The sequence below is a fragment of the Eleutherodactylus coqui genome, chromosome 3 (assembly GCF_035609145.1).
Source record: "Eleutherodactylus coqui strain aEleCoq1 chromosome 3, aEleCoq1.hap1, whole genome shotgun sequence".
NCBI classification, from domain to species: Eukaryota; Metazoa; Chordata; class Amphibia; order Anura; family Eleutherodactylidae; genus Eleutherodactylus; species Eleutherodactylus coqui.
The window spans coordinates 260,897,372-260,919,851 of record NC_089839.1 but is presented as its reverse complement, the minus strand read 5'-3'; the positions used below and the strand labels follow the sequence as shown (position 1 = coordinate 260,919,851).

General features: G+C 43.6%; 1 protein-coding gene across 1 annotated transcript in view; it reads right to left on the bottom strand.

Annotated features, from left to right (window-relative positions):
• Nucleotides 1–22,480, bottom strand: part of CCDC18 (coiled-coil domain containing 18) — a 69,573-nt gene that overhangs the window by 45,475 nt on the left and 1,618 nt on the right. The window contains exons 2-15 of the mRNA XM_066597360.1: nucleotides 21,770–21,904; nucleotides 18,286–18,445; nucleotides 17,013–17,192; nucleotides 15,766–15,869; nucleotides 13,945–14,073; nucleotides 10,901–10,997; nucleotides 10,078–10,196; nucleotides 9,710–9,983; nucleotides 8,451–8,548; nucleotides 7,693–7,808; nucleotides 4,905–5,125; nucleotides 2,962–3,072; nucleotides 1,661–1,792; nucleotides 243–377 (exon numbers count right to left, since the gene is read on the bottom strand). Coding sequence (XP_066453457.1) covers nucleotides 243–377; nucleotides 1,661–1,792; nucleotides 2,962–3,072; nucleotides 4,905–5,125; nucleotides 7,693–7,808; nucleotides 8,451–8,548; nucleotides 9,710–9,983; nucleotides 10,078–10,196; nucleotides 10,901–10,997; nucleotides 13,945–14,073; nucleotides 15,766–15,869; nucleotides 17,013–17,192; nucleotides 18,286–18,445; nucleotides 21,770–21,888 — 1,995 coding nt within the window. The 5' untranslated portion in view covers nucleotides 21,889–21,904. The remainder of the gene's footprint in view (nucleotides 1–242; nucleotides 378–1,660; nucleotides 1,793–2,961; nucleotides 3,073–4,904; nucleotides 5,126–7,692; nucleotides 7,809–8,450; nucleotides 8,549–9,709; nucleotides 9,984–10,077; nucleotides 10,197–10,900; nucleotides 10,998–13,944; nucleotides 14,074–15,765; nucleotides 15,870–17,012; nucleotides 17,193–18,285; nucleotides 18,446–21,769; nucleotides 21,905–22,480) is intronic.

The following is a 22,480-nucleotide window of genomic DNA, read 5'->3' as shown; positions in this document are numbered from 1 at the left end:
TTGATCTACATCTTCTAGTAGCTTAGAGTGTTGCGCCTCCATACCAGTTCTTTTCACATCCTTTTTGATAATTAAATGTAAGGCTTTCCCCATGGATGTCAATCAGTCCTGAGAGCAGAAACATTGTTTTTTACAACAGTCTGCAGATTATGGATAACATAAAAGCAGTCAGCTGTAAATTGGGGATGTCAGACGCCGGCAATATATATATATTACAACATAGGAGTACTGACTGACTATACCTTCCTTGCTTCTACCAGCATGTCATCCAGAGACTCCAGCTGCAGCCGTTTTGATGCGGTGTCTTCTTGAAGCTTATTGATGGTGTACTCTTGATCAGCCACTTCCAAGTTCTTCATTTCCAGCTGACAATTAAGCTTTAAGGGTCAAAATAAGAAATCAGTATACATTAGACTGTTAACGTAAACGGGACTAGCCATGGTAAACCAAGTCATTGGTTTACTGTAAAATCTAGCATGTGCAATAAACCTGGTCTATTTGGGAAAAAACACAACACACACGAGCTTTCTGCTCAAACAAGACAGGACAGAGCTAATTTGCAGGCAAGGCTGAACGATGCAAGGGTAAAGGTCATTTTTCCCTTTGGGAGAATCTGAAGCATTATTGCTCTGTGTAAACACCAGCAGCGACTGAACGATGCCTGATTATTCACTCATCCTTCGGTTTCAGCAGGCATATGAAATCAGATGACAATTGGCCTGTGTCAACAGGTAGTGGTTAATCTATAAGGCCTCATGTCCACGGGCGGATTGGATTTGTGGAAGCCGCATGGAAGATCCGCAGTTCAATCCACCCACAGGGAAGCATGGGCGTCCGCACTTCAATATACTTATTAAAGCATGCTCCATTTTAGTGTGGATTCCAAGCGGACATCTTCCATGGAAGTCAATGGAAACTGTCTGAACCGCAGCCCGTCCGCAATGTCTGCAGATTACGCGGGAAAGCAAAAGTTTAAAAAACAAAAACAAAACAAAAAGAAACTGCACTGCGCACGTGTGTCGGCCGTCACGTCCGTACACATCCGCACTACAGGAAAAAAGACGACAGAGACAGGTAACGCAGGGTTGTGGAATTTCACCTGCACCTAAATTCTCATCCACCCCATAAATGTATCAACAGAGGTTTGATATCTACTTATCACGGGATATAGTACTCTTTGTGCCTATTCGGGGTATTTAACTGTAAACATTGCGAGGCTGACCTTGTATTGTACATTAACCCTTTCTAATCCAATTTGTATCCCAGTTTTCCTATGGGGCTTACTCTTTTTCTGCTGTTATACAACATTGCTATCTGCTGGCTAAAGCCAGTACTGCATGAGGTGACACGTTGGATAGGCTCCAACAACAGAGAGGCTGGCAATATACAGTAAGAGAACCCAGACGGACGTCTTCCCACATCGGAGCTGTACAGCCTTAAATCATAATGTCTTTAGACGTCAGACAGTGGATTGGAAAGGGTTAACAGTGAGATATGTTTATAGGCTTCTATGTTCTAGAATAATGTTGATTTAGAAGATTAGGTAAAATACGGTTTTATATATAATATGTGCACCCACTGTAGGTGATGGGGGCAGAGAGGATGCTTATTAGTGTTGTAATGTGTTGAGAAATGTTCACTGCGCACTGGATTATCTTACATGTTCAATCTGTTTCAGGAGTTCATTCTGTTGATCCAGGTGAATATTTTTGGATTTTTCAAATGCCTGGAGAACTTCTCGGTGCTCTTTAGTAAAGTTTTCCTCCAAGTGACGAATCTGAGCTTTACAATCCTGGAAAACACAAAATATAAATTAATGGCACTATCCAAATATGGAACTGATAAAGATGTAGATATAACTACTGGATTGTGGTGCAACCCCCTAATAAGACTTATTGAAAAACCAGTTAGCTAGGACAGAGTATTTTTTTTTTTATTATTGGGCGAAAGAAAAAAAAAGACAGCATAAAACGCATCTCCAGGCCAAAGCCTCTTCCCCAGTTTGGCTGTCCACGGGCGTTGCGATATCCCGTGGCGGATCTCTGCCGTGGAAGCCGCAGCCGGGGAGCAGGAGTCAGCTGATGGACAAGGGGGGTTGCGCTTTCCATAGCAACACTATGGAAAGCATTCACTGCGCTTTCCCTGCGGCCGGATTATCACCACGGGGAACGCACTGAAAATTCGCCTGTGGACAGGAGTCCTTAATACGGGATTGCTGCAGATTGTTGAATGCTGTACTGATCTTCCTTGGCACTGAAATGGAGCGGCAGTGTACTCCATTCACATCAGGGGGACACAGGACCCCTTTTGTCATGATCAGTGGGAGTTCCCAGCAGGCATGGCTGCACCGATAAGGCACTTATTCCCTAGCCTGTAAGCAGAACGCAATAACCCCTTGAACAACCAAATTGGAAACAGCGAATAAATTTTCAGTAATACTAATCGATAGAAAATGAAATTATTTTCTGTGATTGTGCAATAAAGTTCATAGTTATTACTTTCACTCAAAAGAATAAGTTATACAACACAGCTTAGTCACCACTAATTTACATGTAAAGTGGTTAAAAGCACAACAGTAAGATATCCTGTACCTGTACAGTAAGAAGAGATTTTCTTGCATTAAGGAGGACCTGTCACCTCCAAACAGCACCAATAAATAAATTATGCTAACCTTCGTGGAGAGGACAGGTAGCCGGGGGATGTACTTTTTTTTCTTTTTTAGACTCCCCTATTCCCACACTGTCCACTGGTGAAGTCCACACACGGTCCAAAAATCTGACTACAGGCTACGCAAATCTGAGAAGAGTCAGGTTCCCACAGCGCGGGAACAGGGGAGTATAAAAATTATATATCGTATAAAATATATATATAAAACCACATGGAGCAAAACCATAACTTAAACAAAACCATCGCTGCTTTCCTCTATCTTCACACGATGGACTTAGTCTATATAATTATTACCATTACTTCTTCCTCTAGTTTGGTGTTCGCAGCCGCAGCAAATGAGTAAGTCTCAGTCTTCTCTTCCAATAATTTCTGGAGAGAGGCAATCTGTAAAGATTTCTTGGTCATCTGCCAATAAAGAGTAGTGTTTAAAAAACAAACAAACAACAAAAAAACCCACACATTCTGCAAAGATTTTCAAAAAATATTGTATGATATACGTACAATATAATAGAATACAATAAAGCATAAAACGTCAAGATCCATGGTGTCAGCTAATGGATCGTTTTACATTAAACATATCAGCTGCAAAGAATGAAACAAATTGATCTCCCCATCATATACAATGCATTCGGAAAGTCCAGCTCCGTTAGATTGAATGGGGGCCGTCTGTGAACATTGTGATTGGGTTGAAGTCAGGGCTCTGCTTGGGCCACTCAAGGACATTCACAGAGTTCTTCATCAGCCATTCCTGTGTTATCTCGGGTGCTTAGGGTCATTGTCCTGTTGGAAGGTGGACAAGAATACCTCTGTACTTTTGCTCCATTCAGCTTTCCATCAACCCTGATCTGTCTGCCTGTCCCAGCCGCTGAAAAACACCCCTACAGCACGAGGAGGTCACCGCCATGCTTCACTGTAGGTATTGGGCAAGTGATGAGCAGTGCCTGGCTTTCTCCAGACAGAAAGCTTAGAATGGAGGACAAAAAGTTCACTCTTGGTTTTATCAGACCAGAGAATCTTGTTTTTACAGTCTGAAAGTCCTTTAGGAGCTTTTTGGTAAACTCCAGGCAGTCTTTCATGTGTCTTTTACTGAGGAGAGGCTTCTTTCTGGCCACTCTGCCACAAAGCCCCGATTGGTACAGTGCTGCAGTGATGGCTGACCTTCTGGAACTTTCTCGAACCTGCACACAGGATCTTTAGAGCTCAGCTAGAGTGACCGTTGAGTTCTTGGTCACCTATTTACCAAGGCCCTGCTCTCCTGATTACTTAGTTCGATGGATCAGCCATCTCTAGGAAGAGTCCTCATTGTTACAAGCTTCTTCCATTTAAGATTTATAGAGGCCGCAGCGCTCTTAGGAGCCTTCAGTGCAGCATAATTTGTTTTCTAGCTCTCTCCAGATCAATGCCTCCACACAATCCTGTCTCTGAACTCTACAGGTAGTTGTTTCCTCCTCATGGCTTGGATTTGGCTCTGATATGCATTGTGAGCTGTGAGACTGGAATTTACCACAGGTGACTCCAATAAAGGTGTGGAAATATCTCAAAAGATGATCAAGAGAAATGGGAATCCCCCAGAAATAAATTTTAAGTGTCATACCAAAGGGTGTGAATACTTATGTCAACACAAAATGTTCGCTTTTCGGTTAAAAAAAAAATTCCTAAATTTCGAACATTCTGTTTGCGCCTTGTTATGTGGTATTGCATCCAAAATAATGGGGACAAGTTTTAAGGAAAAAAAAAGTGATATGCACAAGGCCACAACATAATGTAGAAAAACTGGAAGGGTCTGAAGACTTTCTGAATGCATAGTAAGCCCCCAAATAGCAATGACAGCTGTTCAGGGAAAGTGGGTGAGGTGGTGTCAAAATTGCAGATAGTTTGTCTGTACAGTATGGACATACTTGCATCAACTCTGATAGGCTAATCTACCTAGTAGTAGAAGCGTCCCAGCAGGGCTTGACTGTGACCTGCTTCCATCCCAACAACTTTGTAACTTTTACACTTTTCTTTACATTTGGCGCACAGCAAATAGCTGTAGCTTCTAAGCATCATGACAAAACCGAATAGAAATGTGCATCTTCCTTCTTGCTAGAAGTTAATGGACTTTAACTGAAGTGTTAAAAATATAATGTAGGTATCAGCACTTGATAGGGGTAGTGTAATACAAAACATCTGAAGCAATACTCTGCAATGCAAATGTAGATTTGTCATGATACATCTGCACGCTTCTTCGCACTCACTTCTTGTTCTAACTTGGTTGTTTTTGAGGCTTTCTCCAGCAGCTCGTCCTGGATGAGCTGAAACTGGCTGGTTCTCCGAGTCATGGAGAGCTTGGTGTTTGCAGTCTCAGCTTGGGCTTTACCGAGTTTCCTCTTCAGTTCTTTCACGGTGTCCGTCAGTTTATCATTGTCTTCTTGTAACTGTCTGCTCACCGACTCAAGATGCTGACATTTCTCCATTTCTGCAATGCAAATCCAAAATGACCAAATGTAAAAAACAAGAATTAGTTCTCAAAACTGCTTAAATATGAGAGATGCTAAGTTTTTTTTTTAATGGGATGTGATCAACTGAAACAGTGAAGGGCTCAAACTTTGTCATAATTATGATATCACTTCTCAGTTTATTGCCATCCTGGGAAAGTGCTGAAAAAGTCTTTCATACGAGAAGGGCTGCCACAACACTTCGGACAGAGTTTAATCTAATACTTATATTATACAACTAATGCAGTAAATACATTTGGGATACCCGTTGACTTTCAGATAAAGATATTGGAATCATAAGCAACACTACAGCCCATTTATCGTCACTAATATGGCCTAATTCATGTTCTCATTTTTTTACCTTTATTGGTAAGTGTTGTAAATAATCAGAAAGCATCTGCTATAAAGATAGGATATTACACCCTTCGTAGCTCTAGAACACACAAGAAAATTCACCCTAGAGTCTTGAACTCGAAGCACAGATGCAGACCGGGCCTGAGCAGCAAGCGTGTGTTGTAACTAGAGGAACTGGAAAAAATAACTATGGGGAACATCATAAAGCTCTCTAAAAGGATTCAAAAATGGTAAAAAAAGAACCCTAGAATGTACCTGTTTTAAAAATATCCCTCTCTTCTCCCAGGAAGGAAGGAGAAGCCACTGTTGGGTCTTTATTAACGCCTTAAGGACCAGGTTGTTTTGTACCTTAAAGGGGTTGTCTCGCGAAAGCAAGTGGGGTTATGCACTTCTGTATGGCCATATTAATGCACTTTGTAATATACATCGTGCATTAAATATGAGCCATACAGTGAGCCATCGCATAGCTCCGCCCCGTCACGTGTGCCGATTCCAGTCAATCAGAAGGCTGGAATCGGCACACGTGACGGGGCGGAGCTACGCGATGACGCGTAGAAGGGGGCGGAGCCAGAACGCCGCTGCTGCCGGGCAGACCCGAAGGCAGAAGACCCTTCTGCGCAAGCGCGTCTAATCGGGCGATTAGACGCTGAAGTTAGACAGAGCCATGGAGACGGGGACGCCAGCGCAGGGAAGGTAAGTGAATAACTTCTGTATGGCTCATATTTAATGCACGATGTATATTACAAAGTGCATTAATATGGCCATACAGAAGTGCTTAACCCCACTTGCTGCCGCGAGACAACCCCTTTAAGGACCAGACACTTTTTAGGGATTTTACCCATGTGGCGGTTTTACTGCTCTATTTTTTTTTCTTTAGCGATCAAAACTTAGCTGCGTTTTTACTTCCGTGACATATAGGATCTTTTTCACTGACTTTTCTTTCTGTTTTTTTAGTTTTATTGGGGGTAAAAAGCTATAAAAAAAAGATTTTTTTTAACATTTATAGTTTAAAATTATTTTTTTTTAAATATTTACACTAAAATAAAGTATGGGAATGGGTTCCTCTATTTGTTTCGGACATTTTGATATATAATATGTATGGTTTTGGTTTACAGGGCACTTATAGCAACGTTTTTGGTTGGTGTCGGTTTTGGGTTATTTTCTTTCTTAAGTATATATTGTTGTTTTATTCTGGAATTTTATTTTACTTATTTATGTAATCATGTTTTTTACTTTCTATGTCCCCCATGACGTCATATAAGACCTTTGGTGGACATTCACTTTTTTTTTTTTCTTCTTTATTTGACACTTTCCCACTGTAGCTGGGGCATCCATAGGAGCCCCAGCTACAGGGGAAAACAACCCTGTAGTGACAGTCACTTGCAGAGCTTCCAGGGTCTAGTTTGACCCCTCCAGCTCTGCAGTAGCAGTGAATCCTGGGAGGTCACCTGACCCCCCCCCCCCCCCCCCCAAGCTCCCGTAGTGAAAGTGCATTTTACTTTCACTTTCCCCACACAGTGCTCATTGAGCACTGTATATCGGGGAAGCAGAAGGCAGGAAGGCTCCAGGTTATCAGCTGTCACCAACAGCTGATAACCCGTTCCTTCCTTTGATTGATTGCAGAGACAGGAGGCTTAAAGCACCGCCATAATTTTACTATCATTTACTAAATGGCTTAAATGTATCCAAACAGGAATCCAGTCAATTATTAAAATCACCCAGAATTAACATAGGAGCAGCAGGAGGTATGGCCGTCACCTTCTCAATACATTCACAATCCGTTTTGGTTCCGTTTTTTGAACTGAAAACAAAAGCGCAGCAATTTGCTTCACTTTTAAAAATGGAATGACAAATGGAAAATTGACAGACGGTCGTGAGTTTTAATGCATGTCCATGGATACAAATGGTTTCCTCCTTTTTAGCTGCTCCCATGACTGAACAGCTGGACGGAAACAAAACCGTTAGTGTGAACATAGCCCAACAAGGGTACAGCATTGTATCCAGAATTTTGTATCTGACTTTTGAAAAAAGATGTCTCTATGTTGCAACTAGAATTAAAATGAAGTCGCTTAAATGGAGCTGAGCTGCAGTACCGGACACAGCCCATGAACAAGAGTAGCGCTCTTGCTGGAAGGAAAGAAAAAGTGCCGCTTTATAAAATCCTGGACAGTCCCGTCAGAAATTTCACACTGACCTGATTGTTGTAAAGTCAGTTTTACTGGTTCAGTGTCCAGGGTTTGACTGCTAATTGCACTGAAAACTTTAGCTTGAAGTTCTTGATTTTCAGCTTCTTTCTTTGATAATTCTGCCCTAAAAAGGAATGAAAAAAAAAATATATATAAATATATATACCGTATATACCGGCGTATAAGACGACTTTTGAACCCCCAAAAATCTGCTCTGAAGTTGGGGGTCGTCTTATACGCCGGTAATACAAAAAAAAGAAAGTGTCAAAAAAAAAAAAAAAATCATTACTCACCTCCCCCGGCGTTCTGCGGCGCTGCTCTAGGCTGTCGCTCCCTCCTGGTCCCCAGCAGAGCATTGCTTTCTGAATGCGGGGCTTGAAATCCCCACCTCCAGAAAGCTAATACTGTGATTGGCTAACACACGCTGTCAGCCAATCACAGCCATTCAATGACATCATTGAATGGCTGTGATTGGCTAAAACACACGTGCCTTCAGCGTCCAGAAAGCAATGCTCTTCCGGGGACCAGGAGGGAGCGACATCCTGCAGCAGTGCCGCAGAACGCCGGGGAAGAGGAGTAATGATTTTTTTTTTTTGCTCCGCTGTATTCCCGGCGTATAAGGTGAAAGTTGGGGGGGGGGTCGTCTTATACGCCCCGTCGCCTTATACGCCGGTATATACGGTATATACACACACACACACACACACGTCTCTAATATATTCAACCGCAGCACTCTGATATTAGTGCTAGACAGTTTCATACAGACCTCAGTTCTCTGATAAGTGATCTGCTGTCATCAGGATCTAACTTGTTTATATTTTCCAACACATTATTTCTTAGGAGTTCAAGATCTGAAAAGTCATTCTGTAATAACACACAAAAGATCATATTAAGTAACCTTTGCCGGCTAAAAGTGGCAATTCATTGAGAAGGGGAAGAATTAGACCTTTCGTCTTCATTTGTAAGACTACTGCACCGGAAAAAAAAAAATTCCATCCATGCACCCCTCACCTGTCACACTCTGGAGGTCTCTTATGTATATTGCAGTGATCCATGCAGTGCAGCTTCCTATCTAATACTTATCAGGTACCATCTCTTTCGCTATGCTGTGCTAGAAATCCTATAATACATCAGCACAACATTACAGGCTACAGCCTGTACCAACTCGGCCTGCTAGGAAGACACTGTCATTACCTTCTATATTCCCCTAAATAAGCTACAGACCATAAGTACACAGTCAGGAGGAGCTCCTAACTTTTGTTCTTAAAGGAGATAAGTTGCTATTAGAGGTGTCAGACAATGGCTTATTCCCTCATCTTAAGGCCCTTTTAGACACAACGATTTTCGCTCAAAAATCGCTCAAAGCCATCTCTTGAGCAACTGACATCGTGCCGTTTTTGTTAAGCCATCACTGATCTTTTAACATGCTGAAAGATCAGCAATCAGTTATCAGGAATTCACAGCAGGATACAGCTGATACTGAATTCCTGATGAAGACAGGCGGGGTATGAAGAACACAGCTGTCCAGCTGTATTCTTCATCCCCTGCTCAGAGCGCTCGGCTGTATAACAGCCAGGCGCTCCGAGCGGGAAACAGCTGGATGCAGAAGACAAGCGGCCCCGCTTGTCTTTTGCATTCCCCGCTCGGAGCGCAAGGTGATCGCTCAACATTTGAGTGATCACCTTGCATTGTAAAAAAAGCACACAACGATTATTGATCAAAAATGCTTGGCTGAGTGTGCATACGTATGGCGAATATCAGGAGAAGTGGCTGCCAGATAAAGTACTTTAGTCTGATCGTACCTTGTTAAGAGACTTTGGGGGAAAAAACCTAAATCAAACAGGTTGGATTTTTACTCATCCAGTCTTGTTGTACCTCTAAGAATAAAGAAGATTGTTCCTCTATAGAAACAACATACCTCCTTAGGCAAGTCAAAAATGTGTATGAAGATGTTAGAGGTTTTCCCATTGAAGAGGTTTGTCCACTATTCACAGGATAGGGAATAAATGTCTGATCATGACTCACCTTTACATGCAACATAGACTTTATATCCACTGACTCTGAACCACAGTGCTTTAGTTGGTTCTGGTTCACCACCTCAGCAAGTCGCTCTTTTAATACTTTGTTTTCATGCAGAAGAGTCATGTTGTCTTTAAGATCGTTCTCTTTATTTTCAAGATCCCTCTCCAGTCTAAGAGCCCTCTGATTGGACTGCGTCAGGAGAGAAATGAGCTCCAGATTTTTCATCTCGACACTCTTCTGCTTCTCTTTCTCATCTGCCTGCTCAGACATTACGTTTCTAATGTGGAAAAAGCGAAATCACAGTGAAAAGGATCTGCGGTTTTCTATTATATGTTTCCCATGGCCACCGATACACAGAAAGCACGCTGCACCTTAAATGCTCCCTGGTGGTTGCAAGTTCATTCTCCAGGTTTTTACACTTCTCCAGCAATTCCGCTTTCTGTTTTTCACAGTCCTGAAGATTCGTATTAATTTGATCTCCTATTTTAACCTAAAACAGATTAGACAATAATCTTTCAATAAGAACAACAGAAAGCTGGCAAAACATTTCTTATTAGGATGAGAGGTCTCTAAAAATGTCTGGCAAGAACTCCGTACTTAGAGAAAATGTCAATAACGTAAATGGGCAGGAAATGCAATTCGGATTATAGATTTATATTTATTGTACGGTAATGTGACATTTACTGTGTTTCCCCGAAAATAAGACCATGTCTTATATTAAATTTTTGCCACAAAAAAGGCACAGGGTCTTATTTTCGGGGGAGGCATTATTAATACTTAGCTAGCAGCTGCGGTCCAGGTTCCTCCCACTGGTCTGCGAAGTTCCGTAGCTCCGCCGGGGCTTCCTGCACTCCTTGGCCACCGATAGAACATCACTTCCTGGTTGCAACGTTAATAAATCCCCCCTCCAGGAAACAATGGCTCTGATTGGCCAGTGAGTGCTGCCCTTGGCCAATCAATGCAGCGCTCATTGAACCAACGCGATGGTTGTGATTGGCTGAGAGCACAATGTTTCTTCTTGAATCACATTCCAGTAGAAGCAAGTTTCAAGACTGCACAACTGTCACGTGTAAACAGCCTTTAAATGGTGCCAGACAAATGTTACGTGACCTCAGCTACAAGGAAACAATGCGCACCTGAAGTTACTTCTTGGCTTGGATTTTATAAGCAGGAGAGTTAGATATGGCGTCTTACTTTTTCCAGCTTCTCAGCAACGTTCTTCTTGTATTGTTGGAAAGCTCGGGTCAGTTCTTCAGCGTGTAGTAGCGCTTCGTTTCTTTGTTTTTCAGCCCTAACATAACAAATTTGTGTTACCAACTGACTCTAAAGGCAACGTCCTAAAAGTTGACATTTAGTAGACTACAAACGCCTGAATACAATAATTTTATCATAGCTTTTTTCTATACTCCGGGGTTGCTGACCACACAAAATATGCAAGACACCAATCCAGTAATTTAAGTAAACAGTTTCAGGTCAGTCACAGCAAGGGTCACACAGCTATCATAGAGGAGATCACAGCTCATCCTCCCAAAGGCCCATTTACACGCAATGATTATCGCTCAAAAGTAAAAGTGAGCGATAATTGTTACGTGTAAACGCAAAGCCATCGTGCACTATTCATTCATGTGTCGTTTCTCATTTCTCGACAAGTTTCAGCTTTCATTAAAAATAGTCATTAGTTCGTTTGCTTGCCATTGGGTTTAAATACCATTTGTTCAAATGACTTCAGGGGAGGGGTGATTGTTTGCCCAGCTAAACAAAATGACTCCCGCTGCAGAAAACAATTTCTCTTTCTTTGCATTAATTAAAAACCTCGCACCTGGAGATTCTTCGCATACACACACACTAAAGCAAACAACATACAGTGTTTACTTTAGCTAACCAGGGAAATGGTGAGGCTTTCAAACGATTGTCTTTACGTGTAAACGCTCATGATTTGAAAGCAAAAGAGTTGTTGAGTCGTTCATTCGTTCAAATGACAACTGTTTCGTGTAAATGGGCCTTAACTGTATACTTATGATTAGAGATGAGCGAGCACGCTCGTTTAAGGCAGATACTCGAGCGAGCATCGCTCTTCTCGAGTAACAGATTACTTGTCCGAGCAAATGTGGGGGAGGGGAGAGATAAAGAGAGAGATCTCTCTCTCCCCCCCCCCCCCCCCCCGCAGTTACTCAAGAAGAGAGATGCTCGCTCGAGTATCTGCCTCTACTTATGATCTGTAGCTTATTTAGAAGGCCATAGGAGATTATGATAATTATATTGCCCCCCTCCTCCCTACTCCCACTACAGAAAGAAATGGTATATGCTGATGTATCATGGGATAGATGTGAAAGTGAAACCAAAATCTTTCAGCATCAAGAGGGCGGCTGACAAGGGGGCTACACTGCAGGTACGTGGCTGGAATACACAGCAGAGACCCCCAGAGGGTGACAGGGAATCTGGAATATGTGTATGTGTGTTGTGGAAGGGTGGGGGGCAGAGATGAAAAAAAAAATGTTTTTATCAGAGTGTCCCTTAGTAGGGGTTGTGCCAAGTTTTAAAGTAACCTTAAGCTCAAGGAAATCTGACCACCGGGACAAACACCAATCCCAAGTTTTGGGATCTCAAAAGGTGCCTGCATGAATGGAATAGAAGTCGAGCGTGCGCACTGCCACTCCATTCATTACAAAGTGGCTGCCAGAGATAGAGTGCTTGAACTCAGCTATCTCTAGCAGCCCTAATAAAATGAATGGAGTGGCGGTGCACATGCTTGACTGCCAATCCAATTATGCGGGGAACCTTCGGGGTGTGAGGGGGTCTCAATATTTGGATCTCCAGCAGTCCTAAAGTTATCCCTTATCCTGTGGATAGAGGATAGCCTTAAATATCGGCACAAATCCATTGATAGCAAGATTCTAAATCTTATAGAAGTACACCCCACAATCCTGGAGTATTAACATCTGAATCTCATCATATTTTAAGAAACTTTTACAATACTTCATCTTTTTCAATGTGGCTGAAGTGTTGAGTAACAGGATCAATAATCGGTTTTTTCTCCATATGTGCATTAGCCTGCACAGAAAGTTTAGCTAACAAAATACAGTAATTATGTTTTTTCAATAATCCATCTTGTATGGGCCAGCAAGCATTATATGCATCCATCAATAGAGACTTAGAGCCCATTTCACTGGGATCTGAGCAAATGTTAAGACCTGAGGCCGTCAGAGCATGCTGGAAGGATGTTGAGAGCCACTGATGTAACTACTCAAATGATCTGAACAAAACCGATAGTAACAGAAGCTGGTAAGTGTTTGGATCACACGGAGAAAGGATCATCATTATGTGATGAGAGGAAATGGGGCAAATAGAAGATCTCTTGCAAAGATAGCTAGTGGAGTAGATTACTCCATGGGAAATAGTTGTGATGTCAAGATTACGTCAAATTAATGCAGGAAGCACGGGGGCCATAAGGCTGTGGTCACAAATTGTAGAATTTCCTTAGTGGAAAATTCACTACGGATTATATTGAGGGTCCATGTGTTAAGGCCCATTTAGATACGATTATCGCTCAAAATTCACTCAAAGGCCATCTTTTAAGCAATAATAGTTGCATGTAAATGTGCCCATCTTTCACTTTTCAGTTCAGCATGAAATCCATTGTTCAGCAGAACAGCTGATAAAACAGACCGCACACTGTGTTCTTCCCAGGGAGCACTGATTATTGTTTCCACTGTCAGCCCCCCCCCCCCCCCCCTCCCCGGCAGAACAAAGGGAATTTATTTGGAGAACAGCGGGTGGTCCGTTCCCTGAATACAGCTCCAGGCGGCTCACACATTACTAATTGGTACTAATAGGCATTAGTGCCAAGTAGTAGTTTATGCAAATATGATCACTCAAAAGCCATCTTTTGAGTGATAATCTTTGCGTCTAAATACACCATTACATGCAAATTTTGTCACAGATTCCGCCCCCCCCCCCCTTTTAAAAGCGTCAAATACGCTGTGAAAGCCAGCGACATAAATTGATATGCTGTGGTTATAAAATCTGCACCGCAGGTCAATTTACACTGTACGCTCATCCAAGTTACTTGTACTGTAAAACGCAATTGGCTGAGGAAAATCTGCATGATTTACGGAATGGGCGGACACACCCAAAAAGTTCAGAGCTCGACTTTTCAATAACAGTTTTGAAAAAAAAAATAAGGGTTCATTATCATAAGACTTATTTTTTCTTACAACAGCCTTAAGACTTCTCTTCACCTTTTACATAATTTATTTGATTCATAAAGCTCCATTTTCATCTGTTTCAATTCCTCTCTGAACTCTTGTAAAACGTGCTCTTTTTCGGACATTTTGTGATGATTTTCAGCTAGTTTTTCCTCAGCAATCCTGGGGAAAAAAGTTACAAGATGTTATGTATACAGTACATACATGAAGGGAAAAAAAGGTTTTCTCTGGGACCTCAAGAAAGGAGCTGTGGCCTTTTCAGTGATTATGCAGGCACAGCAGCTCAACCGTAAGTTCAGCCGTGCTCGATACTGCTGATTCAAAAAATGATGTTCAACTCAAGACGATAAATAATGAAGGAGCTTCTTTATTTTGCTGATCTACTTTAAAGGGGTTGTCCCGCGAAAGCAAGTGGGGTTCAGCACTTCTGTATGGCCATATTAATGCACTTTGTAATGTACATTGTGCATTAATTATGAGCCATACAGAAGTTATTCACTTACCTGTTCCGTTGCTAGCGTCCCCGTCACCATGGTGCCGTCTAATTTCAGCGTCTAATCGCCCGATTAGACGCGCTTGCGCAGTCCGGTCTTCTCCCTGGTGAATGGGGCCGCTCGTGCCAGAGAGCTGGTCCTCGTAGCTCCGCCCCGTCACGTGTGCCGATTCCAGCCAATCAGGAGGCTGGAATCGGCAATGGACCGCACAGAGCCCACGGTGCACCATGGGAGAAGACCTGCGGTGCATCGTGGGTGAAGATCCCGGCGGCCATCTTGCTAAGGTAAGGAAGAAGTCGCCGCAGCGCGGGGATTCGGGTACGTACTAAACGGGTTTTTTTTTTAACCCATGCATTGGGTTTGTCTCGCGCCGAACGGGGGGCCTATTGAATAAAAAAACAAAAAACGTTTCGACGCTGGACAACCCCTTTAAGTGCTGATCTTGTTTTCTTCTTCACAACATGTACTACTGAAAATGTAACTGATACTCATAGTGATGTAGTCCCTAGTTTATTTCCAGCTTTTGTCTTTTAACACCTCAGGTTTGGAGGAACACTTGCTAAAATAATGGGAAATACAACGCATTTGGAAAGTCTTCACATCCTTTCACTTTTTTTTTACAATTTGTTATGGAGTGGATAGAAAGAGAGATATTAAAAAAAATCAAGTCCCCCCCCCCCCATCATTCTGCACTCAGTGTTCCATAATGATGACGTGAAAACAGATTCAAAATATTTGTCATTTCTTTTTCATGATAAAATAAACCTTTTGCATTTACATAGGTAAAAGAGATAACCAAGAACTCAACAGTCACTCTAGCTAAGCGCCAAAGATCCTGTGTGCAGATGGGAGAAAGTTCCAGGTGGTCAACCATCACTGCAGCACATTAATGGCAAAGTGGGTAGAAGGAAACGTCTCCTCAGTTAAAAAAAAAAAAATAAAGATATGAAAGCCCATCTGCAGTTTGCCAAAAAAAAGTTAAAGGTTTCTCACTGTGAAAAACAAGATTCTCTGGACTGATGATACCAAGATTGCTTAGAATTGAGGACAAAAAGTTCATTCTGTCTGCAGGAAACCAGGCGCTGCTCATCACCTGCCCAATACCATCCCTATAGTGAAGCATGGTGGTGGCGCATGATGTTGTGGGGTGCTTATCAGTGGCTGAGACAGGGAAACTGGACAGGGTTGATGGAAAGCAGAATGGAGCTTGAGAGGATCTGCAGAGAAGAATGGCAGAATCTCCCCAAATCCAGGTGCAAACCTTGTGGCATCATACCCAAGAAGAATCCAAGTCTTTACCAGATGAGCAGTAGTGTTGGTCATAAACCATACTCAAATTAGGGGTCCACTTAATTACTACCTCAGGGCACGCTCTTGTGCTTCAGACTCTGCCTCCAAGCTTGCAATTTGATGCTGAAACTCTGTGATTCTGGATGGACGAGATCCAAAAGCTGAAATATGGGCCTGAAAAACATTGAAATTCATGTAAACAGATTAGCAAATTATGGTACAAGATTATTATTGAAATGTGGAACAAATCAGTTCATCTTTATATAGCGCCAACATATTCCACAGTATGGATACACGGCTTGAACAGTGGGAGTGAGAGCCCTGTGTGCAAGAACTTACAGACCAGGAAGTAGGGGGGGACACAAAAGGTAGTAAACTTTGTTTGGGAAAGGGGGGGATGGGTTGAGAATATATTTCTGAACTTTTTACAGATCATTGTTATTCAAGGTAAATAGAAGATACATTCTCATGCATAGTATCCCAATTTATATACAGGGGATGGACAAAAATATGGAAACGCCGTACGAAATGCATGCCTTAAAATCCCATAGTGAATCCTGCACTGAGCAGGGGGTTAGACCCGATGACCCTGGAGGTCCCTTCCAACTCTACCATTCTATGATATATATTGCGACGGTGACAACATCACAGGCCATATTGGACAAAAATATGGAAACACCATATGAAATGCATGGGAGTTTAATCATTAGCACTGAGCTGCCTTTTTGGACTCCTGCTTGGCTGAGAGCTTTTCTGACATATTTGTATTGACTTCACCTCTTGCCCTGCTCCGGGTGGTTTTGGGAAGCAGCTGGTAACAGCAGATGAGTGGCTCAAACCCCTGACCAATGGAACCTTGTTGCTCAGGCAGATGTTCACTTCTACCTGGCAGCATGTGTGTCATATTACCTCCACTTACGTTACCATGGGATTATAAATATATTTCCATAAGATATGTAAGGACCGATTTTAAGGCATGCATTTTGTACGGTGTTTCCATATTTTTTTACCTTGGATAACAACGATCTGTAAAACCTTCCAACTTCATGTGTGTGGAAATTTACAAGTGCAGCGATGTGATGAGTTTTTGCATTGCAATTGAATTAAAAAATAAAAAATAAAAAAATCACAGATTTGCAAGTGCAATATCAGTCCAAGTTTCACAGACCAATATTTCACTCGCCCGTGTAAATGCACGCTAACTGACAAAATTCTGGGTTCAGATAATAGCGATTTGGTAAATTGTTATTAATTACCACGATAAATTTGATTGCCCCACCCAGAGAGAATGAAGTAGTATAGTACTGTTACAATTACATCTGAAGTCTGTCTGGACGACGGCTTCACTTTGCACTTCGTAAGCTCCAGCTGCACAGATTCTATTCTGTCCCTGAGTGAGCGGTTCTGCGAGACCAACGCTGCATTTTGCTCCTGAAGAGTTAGGAGTTTGTTTCTCAACTCCTTCTTCTCCTGGTCAGCGCTCCTCAGTGATCCTGCCTGCAACGGAAAGAGAGGAATAAAATCAATTATTTTACGCATGCAAACGAATAATCCTCTGAAATGCAGTTTATTTGGAGCTCTGATTTGCTACGACTACATTTCCCTTTTCATGCAGCATTTCTCCCCTGCAAAACGTAGGCAGATCTCTGCTGATTGCAGCTGGCATGTGGACTTGTCATATACAAGTCAGTCCAGGTGCCGGCTGTACTCAGCAGAGATCTGCCTGCATTTTGCAAGGGTTAAAAAACACGACATGGAATAGAACTCGTATATGGCAGCTTGGGTTCTCCAACCTGGAAACACCAATTACATTCAAGTAAAAAGTTAATTTGCTCTTTTAGGTTCTGTTAATATCTGCGTCAGAGCCTCCAGGACAGATCCGGTACAAAAATCGTAGACAAAATATTGCAAGATGATATGCTATTTTCTCCAGGAAAATACTGGATGGCATAATGGAAACCCCACAGACCTCTATATAGAAAATGGGGTCTGTCGGGCACCGATTGTTTCAGGATAGGTCAGCAATAGTTGAATGGTTTGGGTCCGTGGCTTGGAATCCCAGCCGATCAGCTGATGAGTACACACTATTAGCACCACACTACAAAGGGGTGAGAGTGGAAGCCGCTGCTCTGACTCCTGTGTAGTGGTCGGTGCTTGAAAGTATGAGCACAGTTGTGATTGAGTTAAAATGAGACCGAGCCACTACACAGGAGTCAGAGCAGTTGCTTCTGCTCCCGCCTGTGTATTCCAGTGCTGACAGCAGGCACCGAATCAGCTGATTGGCTGTTGCTGTGAGCGGCAGACGCCGCCGATCAACAATCGATGATATATCATGAGCATACGTCATCAATAGTATTTTCCCGGGCAAACTCCTTTAATGCAGATCTGAACAAAGCCTTATAGAAAGGTTATCACCTGCTGATACTTGGGTCGTAGGACTTGCACATGATACCATAGAGCATACAAAAGGACCAAGAGAATTTATTCTACTACTGTATTTTAGCAGACAAGATGATTCCCTCCAGAGACAAGGTGTTCAGTTACATAATGTCTAGATTTACTTTGAGACAACCAATTCAGATGTTCACACCTTATCACGACCCGTCCTGATGGAATCAGCGGCGCTCAGAAACATGGTGTTCCTTTGCTTCGACGCACTCTCCTGGGGCGCACTGTGACTGGGCTGCTCCAGATCTTCTAGGGTCAGGCCCAAGGGAGCTCTGCTCGGGGAATGATCACTTCCACTGTCACTAAAGCAACAACAAGAAAAATAAGACTACATGACAAGAGAACTGTCACTCCAAAGCTTACACAACGACAGAGCAAAAGATCCAAGAGGAGGCCACTGTAGTACATCTCAAAAGTACAGGACTGACCCCCTCCCCACCCCATCCCCTTCCCCCCACTTGCTGCAAGCTGTGATGCCCGTCGTGTTCTGCCATTTTTCCATCACAGCCGGCAGTAACTTTTTTAGCAATTTGTCCTACAATAAGGCCGCCTGCAGACGAGCGGGTCGGATCCGGTGGCGAGAATTCTCGCCGCGGGACCCGACCCGAGAGCCTGTAGTGACGAGCGCGTACTCACCCGTGCCTGGCGGCCCCGGCTCTTTCATGTGCCGGCTGCCGCGCAGCCGGCGCATGCGCAGACCGTAGCCGGCGGCTGGGTGAGTGCGAGCCCCGCACAAAAATAGGACATGCCGCGGTTTGTTTGCCGCGCGAGATTTCGCGCGGCCAAACCGCGGCCGTCTGCATAGGAGTGCGTATTGTAATGCACTCCTATGCAGACTTTCAGCGGCGGAAATCCCGCGGGAAATCCCGCCACGGGATTTCCGCCCGTGTGCAGGCGGCCTTTCTCTTCTGTTCTATCAGACCAGACGGCTAGTCTTACCTGCCCATGTGCACCAAAGAGCCACAAGAGCCCATGACCCTATTGTTACGTCACCTGTTGCCCTTCCTTGGCCCACTTTTGGCACCAGGAACACCCCACAGTCTGCCATTGTAGAGATGCTCTGAGACAGTGTAGTCTAGACATCACAATTCGAGTCTCGCCAAGGCTGTTCATAGTCTTCCTGTTATGGCTGATCAGTGGTGTGTTTAATATACAGGGTTATTCCAAATCCTCTTTCCGATTTGAAAACCTCACGTTTAATGGCGCTCAGATACAGAAATTTGATATCAATGGACGCATTTAGCAAAACTGTGTAATAGTAAGGCCCAATGTCTACGGGCAAATTTGATTTGCAGAATCTGTGTGGGTCAACCGCATGTGAGATCCGCAAATCAAGCTGCCCATAGGGATGCATAGGCATCGGCAAATGGATTAAAACATGCAGATTTGATTTGCGGACCTTTAGTTCAAAAAACAAATCGCAGCATGCTTCATTTTTGCGGATCCTGCACGGACAGCTTCCATTGAAGTCAATCGAAGCCGACTGATCCGCGGCACACCTGCAGCTGGCACTACGGATCTGCCACCGATCTGCGGGAAGGCAGAGATTTAAAAAAAAACAAAAAAAACTGTACTGTGTGCGTCCAACGGCAAGCCGTGAGGACCATGCGCAGTACAGCAAAGCTGGAAGTAGAGGGATCCGCACAGACGCCACTGTTGGGGAAATGCAGGTAAGCAGGGCTCACTGGCCGCGGACAGTGCTGGATTCCGTACAGGACTCCCTGTGCCGTACACATGAGGCCTAAGATGTCCTTGTTGCCCATAGCAACCAGTCACAGTGAAGCTTTCATTTCTCAAGCTGCCGAGGTAAAATGAAAGCTGCGCTGTGACTGGTTGCTATGGTCAAGAAGGACAATCTTCCTGTTAAGACAGTTTTGCTAAACGGAGCCCAATGCGTTTTAATCTGCCGTAGTTGTTGTGAAAGGAATACGAGACAAAATGTCTGCCAATGAAGACAGGAGAGTGTTTTGTGTCCTTGATTTTCACATCTACCAGTCTGTTATTACTCTGCAAGGTCATTTTCGAGAAACGCTTGCTGATGCTCCACCCAGCGGGCGCAGTTTGTTAGTAGTACTCCAAATTTAAGGCAAAAGGTTATAACTGTAAGTGAGAATCACTCGCCCGCCCACCCGTAAGCGTGGAAACAGCTGAGCGCGTCCGTGCAACTATCACAGCAAGTCCTCAGAAATCCACCGTCAGAAGAGGAGGAGCATTGGACGTCCCTCCGCCGACTGTGTGGAAGACTCTGCGCAAAAGTCTGTGATGTAGATTGCAGTTGTTACCGGCCCAAAAACCAGAGAACAAAGTGAGGCAGAGTTCTTCATGCGAGTCAACCTTGAGCCGGCTACCTGAACCATGCAGGGATTGAACTCACAACCTTCAGGTCATGAGCGAGAGCTCAGGACTGCATTTCTGCTGGGAGTCCAGGGAGTAAAAAAAAAAACCCTGTATACTTGAACTATATGCGCGACTCCCCCAAGGGAATGTGTTTGGCGCTACACCCAGTACCCTCTTTCTCCGTGAAGAAACAATCCTGGGGATTTCGAACCTGGACGCTACCGATATAGCTTCTGCCGCAGCCAGAACAGGAAATCCCACGTTTCATCTTCCGACAGGACGGGGCACCCACCACTTCCCAATGAAGTTAGAAGTGAACTCAGCAGGCGACTACCAAACAAATGGATTGGCCATGCAGGCGGTGCCGTTAGTGACCTTCTTCCTTGGCCTCCATGTTCCCCAGACCTTACACCTTGTGATGTTTTTCCGGGGGAGTATTAGAGCCTACATGTCCCCCTCACCACCCACCATGTATGATCTGCGGCATCCCAGAGGCTATTACATCAGTCAGTCAGTCATGATACGCGGCAACATGTCTGCCAGGAACATGACTACAGGCTCCATGTGTGTCGAGTCACAAAGGGGGCCACAATGATCACTTTTGACGTGGTGACATTTTTGATGTTGTGTCACAACCTTTTGAGTTTCTGTTCCTATTGATATCAAATTTCTGCATCCGAGTGTCAAAAAATGGGAGTTATGAAGGGTTGATATTGGGAACATCACGTGTAATAACCCTGTGTGTGGGTATATTATATACTAGGCGATATACCGATGCGGTGCACAGAGATTTTATGAATATCAGTCCTGGAATATACAAAGTGGGACACAAAGATGGACTCAGCACCGCACTGTTATGGAAGCTGACCGAAAGAAAATCTGTGTTACCCAGAGCAACCAATCACAGTGCAGCTTTCATTTTACCTCAGCAGTATAAGAAATAGCAACCAATCACAGCACAACTTTCATCTTACCTCAGCAGTATAAGAAATGAAAGCTGCGCTGTGATTGGTTACTATTGGCAACAGAAATTACAGGGGAAGTCGGTAAGTTTTTGATTTTCAATTCCGCCAGTATTCATCCCCCGGTGTTTAAGAACGCTCAGGCAAAATTTCACCCAAATCGCACCAGAACTGTGGATTTGTATACCACACAAACAAACAGGTTTTGCGCTATATCTATATACACACACACACACACACACATATATATATATATATACATACACACACTAGAATTACTGGGGTCCCAGCTCCACCCCCTATACGGCTGTATACATTTATACCTACCTGGACAGGTGTCCTATGTCCTGTAATGTCCCTTCTGTCTGCATTAACTGTTTGTTTCCTGCATTGAAGCTTTTTCCATATAAGTGTTTCTTCGGGTATCTTGCCACCCCGGATTCCATGTCACCGGGACCCTCTCTATGGGAGACCGAGATCTCTGTTAGACTGCAGATTTACTAGGGCCATTTTAGCCATAGGGGGCCCTCCACACTTGTGGCCCTTTGTATCGCATGACATCAGCACTTCTTCAATCAGCTGCTCCCGTGCAGTTATTACTTGCTTATACCACACGGATCGTGGTGCCCTGCTGGCACGGTGCCTACATCTTCCGTACTGCTCCCCTGTCTCCTGCACCTCTGAAGGGAACCAAAGAACAGGAGACAGGGAGGAACATGGAAGATGCATGCACGGCACGGTCAGATACCAGGAGCTGTGAGAGAGCGGGTGATGAAACAAGTCATAATTGTGGGGGCGGAGTTAAATAAAAGTAAATTAAAGCAATGTTCAGGTCCCGAACAAAGATGGCTGCACTGCTTCTCTGACGCACACTGTACATTAATATGCATCGGTAGTCTAAGGGTATAAGCACACAGCGGAAGTGATAAAATACACGGCACAATCTGCTTAAATAAAACACACAAACACTCTCGGTTTTTAGGCGCTTGACATGTATGTGACGTGCATTTTGAAGTCCCATTGATTTCTATGGCAAAA